Here is an 8,296-nt window from a genome sequence, read left to right as displayed (position 1 = left end):
AGAGCCTCAGGGACTGAGGCGGAAGGTAAGGGTGGCGACACAGGCTCCTTTCTCCCGGGGGTAGGTGAGTGTACGGGGCGCGGGCCGGGAGAGGGGGGAAATACCGGCGGCGGCTCCGCAGACCCAGTCTCTCCGCAAAACCGCCCGCCGGCGGCGCCGGGGCGAGGAAGGGAGCGGGGCGGCGGGCCGGGAGACGGGGGTGCCGCGCACAGCCGAGCCGCGCCGCGCCGGAGCATCCCGCGGGCCGAGCCGCGCCGAACCGCGGAGCGCAGCGCGGGCGGAGCGGCGCGGGGCACTCGCCACTCGGGACCGCCGCGCTGCCGGGGGCTGCCGGCGCCGGCGGGCGCTCGTTTTCGGCCGTGGTTTCGTGGTGTGCGTTTGTCGGTGCCTTGCGAAGGGGAGCGTTACTGCCCGGTGCCGAGCCGGGAGGCGGGGGGGGGACGGCGCCGGTGCAGAGGGGGACATGGCACTTTTTCACTGGCATGAGAGTGGCGGTGGCGGCAGGAGCGGGGTTAGGAGGGCGGCAGCGGGAGAGCGGAGCGGGGATTTCTTATCCCCCTCTGTCAAACGAAGGGAGCAAATTCCGAATGCAAACGGGCTTGGGCTCTGATATTTGATTTTTTTCTAGTTTCAGGGGCAGCTCTGTGCTCTGCAATTAGATTGACACATGTACAACATCCCCGGCTATTCAAGGGGGTTCGCAGGGACACTCCAAGGGGATTTTTTTTTTCCTTTTTCTTTTTGGGTGGAAGATATTAAAGAGGTATCTGTTGTTTGGCAATTTTGCTAAGTCTGTCTTCATTACTTCAACATTGTGCATTTGCTAATTTGGAAGCCCCTTCCTATTGACAGCTCTGCTCCATACACCTGCAAGCAATTTGCAGAGCTCCAATATAGGAGAATTGCAGAGATGGCAGCTCGCACCTATTTTATTTTTTTTTTTCTTCGCTTTTCTCAATGCACAGCAAATTTGGCTTTCAGTGCGTTATCTCTTTTGTTAATGCAAAAAGATTCCCTGGGCGAAAAAATTGCTCATAATTACCAGAGAGATGGGGAAACTGCATTAGAATAAATAAACCTGAAATTACTGTAATTATGTTGTGTTTGATGGGCTCGGCTTGTAATCAAGAAGAGAATACAGTGAAATGATGCTGACCCTCTTGGGTTTGCAGCTGTACGCGCACTTTGAGGTCTTTTTTTGCAGAAAAGAGTCATTTTGATCATCATTAAGCTGTGTGTAACCTATTTCAGAAGTGTTTGAAAATGAGGGGCACTTTTTTTTTTTTTTCCCCAACAAGGAAAAATATATCCCAAAATTACATTTTGCCATTTACGAGCACATCCATAAGGTTGTATTTGCCGGGTGACAATTGGTAAAGGTATAATATTCAAAATCAGGGCTTAATCATTGTAATGAGGTATTGTTTCAATATAAGCACCTTTGGATTATTCATAGTTTAATTAATATCCTCATTATGAAAATCTTCGAATCAGATATTTGATGAACTACTTGTCAGCAACAAGGCAGAATTAATTAGGCCTGTATTGAGATTAACATTTTCAAATGTACAATTATAATAGTCTCTAACTCAAGACCGCCTCGCTGTGAGAAAACTGATAATTTCTCTATTTGAACTGTTAGCAAGACGTTATTGAATTAGGAGACGCTAATATATCTTTAAAGCCCTTCGAGCTGCTTGACCACCCCTCTTTGGCCCGGTCAAAGGCGTTCGGTCCCCGGCAGAGCCGCCGCAGGAGCTGTGTGGGTCCTGGGGCGCTGCGGGGCCGCGGAGCCCTCCGGCTCGCTCGGGACTTCGGGCCGCTGGGGACCAGACTCGGGCCGTGGCACTGCGGGAAATGCGGGAAATGCGGGAAATGCGGGAAGAGCTGCGGAGCGTTTGCCGTGTCGGATCCACACCCCCGCGGGTGCGCGCTCGGGCGGCTGCTGCGCCGCCGCGCATCGGGGAGTGGGTGCGTATCGCGGGGCGAGTGAGCGTGGCCCCCGGGGGCTGCACAGCCGATCCCCCGCGGAGCCTGCGCGCAGAGGTGCGCACGGGCAGCCGGCCGAGCCCAGCCGCTGCGGGCTCCCTCCGCTCTGCAGCGCGTTACCCTCCCCAGCGTAGCCGCGGGCTGTGCCGGGGCTGCGCCAGCCCGGGGAGCGGGCACGGCTCAGTCCAGGGCTGGATGACCGCGGCGGTACCGGCGCAGCTTCGCCTCCCGTGGGATGCGGGGGCAGGCAGCCGGCTCGGCTGTTGGGACGGGGGCCGGGGCTCTCCCGGCTTGACCACATGCCCATCCCCGTCCCGGCAGCTGTGCCCGTTTCCCCCCGGCTCCGAGCGGCCCCTCCGCCGAGGGTCCCCCGATCCATCGCGACGGCTGCCGCCGCCTAACTGGGCCGGCTGGGCCCACGGGGGACAGGCTGTCCTGTCGGGGCCGCGTCGCTCCTCCGTGTCGCCTCTCGGTTACGGCCACCGCCGTCCCCTCTCGGTTACGGCCATCCCGCTGCCGGCCGCGTTGCGGGACAGGGAGCACGCGCGTCTCTTTTTCCAAACCATAATTTTACTGTCTTAAAGAAACTTTATAACTTATGTACAAAGATTTGTGTGGGTTTTTTTCCATTTCCTCCCCCAGATACAAAGCAATAAGTTAACATTCTCAATATAAAACTAAACTTTGACATATAGAACACTAAACACAGCCGAGCTCAGTTTATCACATTTTCCGAATTCACAAGTAAAATGTCAAGATCTCAGTACACAAAGCATCATGTTTTACAGCCACACGAAACAGAACAGAAATAATAATAATAATAATAATAATAATAATTAAAAAGGCTAAATTTGTGCAACATGTTTACAGAACAATAATAATAATAATAATTAAGAATAAAATATGTACAGCGAGTAGCTCCTGCACGTCGATTTGTGCATTTCAACTTCGGGCCGACTTTGCGCGGGGAGGCCACGCCGGGACCCCGCCCTCCCGTGGGTCCCCCCCGCCGCCCTCCGGGCTGTCGTGCCGTCCTCTGCGCCTTGCTTCACCTCAGCAAAGCGCCGGCAGCTGCTGCAATTCCACTTCAGAGTACCAAACAATGTGCATTTATTTCCTTTGTTAAATACTTGAGAAATGCAAATCATTCGGACCAAAATTTTCCACATCAGCGAAGTATAAAAGTTACTGTAAAAGTTAAAATCGCATCCTTCCCTCGTGGTGATTTACTCGGGGAGAAGGAGGGGGGAACGGGACGACGGACAGTCTGTGGTTTTGTTTAAACTGTGCGTCCAAGCAGTACACTCAGCGAGCTGAGTTTGTTCCTAGCACTCTCATAGTGGTAATTTAAAACAATAAATAAACCCCCTGTCTTCCCCTTTTAACAACAACAAAAAATATACAGATGGATAGTGAAAGGTACAGAAAATGTCGCGGGAAGGAAGCTCTGGTATATTGTACAGATTCCTTCCCGCTTGCAGTTTAAAAGACGGTCAGATCGGGGTAGTAAATAAATGACCTACATTTCAACAGACACAGACAGACAGACAGGACAGAGAGGGCTTCCCCGCCCCCCAGACATCTTTTTCTGATTGTCCCACAAAGCCGCGGCCGGCGCTCGCTCTGCTCCCAGGCTGTTGTGCGGTGCTCGGGGCCGCTCCGTCAGCTGTCAGCGGTGGGAACCGGCCCGCATCACATCTGTGCTCTCCTGCACCGAGCTACCGTGCAGCGTCCTAATGGCTGGATGGGCAAGAGACCTCCTGTTTGTTTGTTTGCTTGGGTTTCTTTTGTGGGTTTTTTTTTTAATTTTAATTCTCCCCCTCTTTCCCCCCCTTTTTTTTTTTTTTTTTTTCTTTTTTTTTTTTTTGGGTTTTTTTTTTAATTTTAATTCTCCCCCTCTTTCCCCCCCTTTTTTTTTTTTTTTTTTTCTTTTTTTTTTTTTTGGGTTTTTTTTTTAATTTTAATTCTCCCCCTCTTTCCCCCCCTTTTTTTTTTTTTTTTTTTCTTTTTTTTTTTTTTGGGTTTTTTTTTTAATTTTAATTCTCTCCCTCTTTCCCCCTCTTTTTTTTTTTTTTTTCTTTCCTTTTATTTGACTTAGTGTCTTTTTTTTGTTTTGTTTTGGTTTTTTTGTTGTTTTTTTTTTTTCCTGTAATAATTTTAATTCTTTTCGGGACCGATAGTGCTTGCGTTAGGGGAAAATGTATATATAATCACATCAGTTGCGGCTGCTGCATAGCTTCTTGGTGGGCCGAAGGGTACCACGACGTGTAGCTGGGGATGTAGGTGCCCGGGGTCCCCGACGAGGCCTTACCGGAGGCGGAGGTGGTATTCCACACTGGAGGCACGGGTGGCGAGCTGCCCGAGAGAGCCCTGCCGTTGGTCAAGGCGCTGCTCTCCAGGGCGGCCCCTCCTTGCTTCATAAGCTTCTTGAATTTGGAGCGCTTGTTCTGAAACCAAATCTTCACCTGCAAAGGGGAGCGGAGCAGGGTTCAGAATCCCTCGGTACGGTCCAGCATCCCTCCATCCCTCCCAGGGCACGACGGACCCCCGCATCCGGCGGTCCCCCAGCTTCTCTCCCTCATTTCCCCCCCACTGCTGTGTTACTTTGTGACGCCAAGCCACCCAGCAGGAGCCCCCGGGCCCACTGCAGCGGCCTTTGCGGGGGCTTCCACAGCACCGGGAGCGCCCCGCGGCGGGACGGGTGCCGGCGCCGCCCGGGCCCCGCTGCACGGGGCTGTGACCCGTGCGCGTTAACGCGCGTGGCCTCCCACGCTCACGGTGGGGACACGGAGGGGACACCAGAGAGGGGCCGACTCAGTCGGAGCTGTACCTGGGTCTGGGTGAGTCCCAGAGAAGCTGCGAGCTCGGCTCTTTCGGGGAGAGCCAGGTACTGAGTCTGCTGGAACCTCCTGTTCAAAGCCTGTAGCTGCAAACTGGAGTAAATAGTCCTGGGTTTGCGGATTTTTTTCCCTTTCCCATTAAAACGAACTTCCCCTCCTTCTACCACAGTGCTTTTCTCCGATTCGGCCCCTACAAACAACAAACGATGCAGAATAAATAATAATAATAGCAGAGATAGCAATAATAGCAGTAACAGTAATAGCAGCAGCAGCAGTAACAATAACAACAGCAACATCGACAATAACAATAATGAGAAGGAAGAAAAGTGAAGCTCGAGTAACGCTAACAAAGGCTCCGGACGATTATGGCAGCCCAGGCTTCTTCCCAGCGAAAGTTTGCTATTTTTACAGGCTGCAGTTTAGGTTTAATTATCCTTAATTGCATACATTGTTTATAGCGCTACGCAATAAATAATTACGAAGACTAATACGTGCACATCTGGGTTGGTTTCTTTTCCAGCCAAGCATTGTGTGCTCTGTGTATTGCTCCCCTGTGATTCTCAGCCTATCTTGACTAATATTTTGTAATTTAATTTAATTTTTTTCCCCCGATAGATTTTTTTTAATACAACACCCTCCCTCCCTCCTTGCCTTCCCTCCTCCCCTCCCCCCCCCTCCCCAAAGCCGAGTGCACCTACCTGTCTCCTCTAACCGGGTCTGAGTCAGGCTGGAGCTGTTGGGGTAGGACTGCACTGAACTGATGTAGGGGTTGGTCGAGTGGCTGCTGACCGAGTTCACATAGGGGTAGCCCAGCGGTCGGGAGAAGGACGAAGCTGTGCTGTACGAGCTGTCAGGCTGAGAGTGGCCCGCGGAGTGTAAACAGTGCATGGAATAGTGTCCGTGGGACATGGGAGAAGGAGACATTTGCTGGCTGGGCGGCCCAAACTCCATAAAGACAGCCTTCCCTGAGACGGGGCTATTTAGACTCTCTGGCATGGTAGTCATGGTCATTTCTTGTCGCTTGGTCTGTGTGTGTGTTCTCTCTTCAGCTTGCCTTTTTGGGGTCTGTTGTGTTTCTCAGGACAGGAAAGAACCCAATTTAAGCGAAACAGGGTTTTTCACTTTCCATTCATAAGAAAATGGAGTTTGTCCCTTTGAAAAGTCTAAGCATGATGCTGTAGATCTACACAAACTCGCCTAAAAGCTTTGACTCAGCCAAGTCTATGAATATTCATGAGACGGCGGAGCTGATTGGTCCGCCGTCTTGCATAATCGCTTTGGATTGGTCCGAGGCGCTCGGGGCTCGCCCGGACCCCGGTGAGCGCGGAGAGCCGGGCTGGCAGCGCCGCGCTTGCCCGAGGCCCGGGAACCCGCTCCCATGGCAGGCCGCCCGCTCCCGCCGCCGGCCACCGAAGGCGCCGATCCGGACTTTGGCGGAAGGCACCGCAACCCCCCTCCGCCCTTCTCCGCCCCTCGCCGCGAAGGATGCGCGGAGGGGACAGCAGCCGCGCTCGGCCGGCCTCGGCGGGCTGCACGGGTTTTGCAGCTGCCCGCCCCGCTCCGGCAGACGGCGGCGGGACCCGCGGACAAAGCGAGCGGCCCCCGCCCGCCGGGCCCCGCGCTCCCCGGGAGCGAGGGGCTCTCGGGCCCGGCCCGCGGGGCCCAGCGCCGTCCGCAGCTCCAGATCGCGCCGCCCGGCTACTGCCGTTTTCGCTTTAAAGGGAAAAAAAGCCATCCAACCAACCAAAGTCCCCCTGAAAGGGCCCAACGGCGCATTCGAGCTTAAAATGAAAACTTCCACGTGCGTGAGCAGTAAATGAGGTGGGACTTAGGAGATCCTCCCCAGAAAGCCTACGATGAATCCCAAATTACTTTGCTAGATAATTAGAAAGTGTTGATAATTATTTCTTTCATAATTCTGCGGTGTGACTGTAACAGGAAAATGATCTTGTGAAAGTTCACACGTGCAGATGTATTAGTTACTGATTCATTTGATTAAATGCTAGTCTCAAGTGCTCTGATCCACAGCTGAAGGCGGCCCCATTAGCATAACACTGATGTTTAATTTTCATACGCATAATTAGCCATATATTTAACACTAATAGCAACATGCAGCCTTCCAGCATTAAACAGCCTGGGATTTGATCTGGCCTGGGCTGAACTTTCCCGGTTACACCTAGGCTGTCTAGGGTGCGCAGTTATCACTGCACTACATCTATGTAATCAAGCACATTTTGGCAAAGGGAGAACACCAATAAAAATGAACATTCAAAACAAATCGCAGCGTTGATGTCGTTAGAGGTACTAGCGCCGGCAGCGGGGCTTGGGCACCCGCGGCGGAGCGCGCACAGTGTTCAGGCTCCTTCGGGCAGCGACGGCCCTTGGAGCAGCCGACCCCTGACTGTGCAAAGCTGGCACAACCGAGCCCCTCTGCTCCCTTTTTTTTTTTTTTTTTTCTCTCTCTCCTTTCATTAGTGGCTCTGTCGGTTTTAATTGCCCGTTTCCTCACGACGCTTTTACCTCCTTGCCCCCCCGCCCCTTTTTTTCCCCCTCGATGTTTTGGGTTACTTTTTTTTTGTTGTTGTTGTTTTTTTTTTTTTTTTTTTTTTTTTTTTTTAATTTGCTCGCAATGCGCTAAGTTCATTCTCACTAACTCTCCGAGGCTTGGCGCAGAAGGGGCAGGGACGGTGTTTCCGTACTCACACGGTGCCCCCCGCCAGCCAGCTCTGCCCTCCTGGCCATGGAAGTGACCACCCGAGGCGGGTCAGCGAGCGTGGCCGGGCAGGGAACAGGGCGCCCGGGCAGCTCCGGCACCTTCGCCGGCCTCAGCCTGACAACTGCAGAGAGCCGCTCCGCGTCCGCCGGGACTGCCGTCTTCTCCGATCGGCCGCACACAAGCAGTCCCGGGGCGAGCCACAGTTCCCCCACCCTCGCCAAAACCCCGCGGTCGGTGAGGCTCTGCTCGCCCCCGTCCTGCAGAGCAGGGCCCCCGCCCCTCGGTGGTCCCGGTGAGCGCGGCTTCGGCGGGCGCCGAGGGGCCACGGCCGCAGGGCGTCCTGACCCCGCGGGAGCGACTGCCACGTCGGGGCTCTCATCGTGCTGGCCCGGCAACACCTTCTGCATGATGGGCTTGTGCGAGGCCCTGGCTGTCCCCGAACAGCCGAGACATCTCTTCAGTCTCGTTCGTAATTAGGATTACAAAGGTGCTCTATCAATGCCTCCGCCTGGCCGCCAGCGCTCCGCAGCGGCCGGTAAAACTCGCAGTCCCAGCAGAGTCACCGGCGGGACTTCAGAGCGCAATGATTACCAGGAGCTGCCGGCAGTCCCCCTGCGATGGGCTGCGGGGGGTTCCCTGCTCCCGGTTGCCCCGTTCCCGCTTCATCCCACGCCGCGGTAAGAGCAGGACAGGGGCAAAGGGCAGAGGATGGTGAGAAACACGGCACCTGCGGTGCCATCCAGGGGCTCCC

The 8,296-nt window shown here is 54.1% G+C and overlaps 1 protein-coding gene across 1 annotated transcript; it reads right to left on the bottom strand.

Moving 5' to 3' along the window:
- Window positions 1-4,048: 4,048 nt before the first annotated feature.
- DLX1 (distal-less homeobox 1) lies at window positions 4,049-6,113 on the bottom strand. The gene is made up of 3 exons (XM_041403435.1): window positions 5,528-6,113; window positions 4,820-5,019; window positions 4,049-4,454 (listed from the first exon to the last, which is right to left on the bottom strand). The coding sequence occupies exons 1-3, from the start codon at window positions 5,838-5,840 to the stop codon at window positions 4,200-4,202; spliced, it is 768 nt and encodes a 255-aa protein (XP_041259369.1). The 5' UTR covers window positions 5,841-6,113; the 3' UTR covers window positions 4,049-4,199.
- Between the last annotated feature and the right edge of the window lie 2,183 nt (window positions 6,114-8,296).

The sequence above is a fragment of the Onychostruthus taczanowskii genome, unplaced genomic scaffold, assembly GCF_017590055.1.
Source record: "Onychostruthus taczanowskii isolate IOZ18803 unplaced genomic scaffold, ASM1759005v1 scaffold20, whole genome shotgun sequence".
NCBI classification, from domain to species: domain Eukaryota; kingdom Metazoa; phylum Chordata; class Aves; order Passeriformes; family Passeridae; genus Onychostruthus; species Onychostruthus taczanowskii.
This window is presented reverse-complemented; position numbering and strand designations above follow the sequence as displayed.

Bases quoted from the DNA above. Each gene is read 5' to 3' on its own strand.
- DLX1 (XM_041403435.1), bottom strand. From the start codon at position 5,840: ATGACCATGACTACCATGCCAGAGAGTCTAAATAGCCCCGTCTCAGGG. The intron at 5,020-5,527 runs GTAGGTGCACTC...TGTTGTTTGTAG, and splicing joins GACCCGGTTAGAGGAGACAG to GGGCCGAATCGGAGAAAAGC. The intron at 4,455-4,819 runs GTACAGCTCCGA...TCCCCTTTGCAG, and splicing joins TGGGACTCACCCAGACCCAG to GTGAAGATTTGGTTTCAGAA.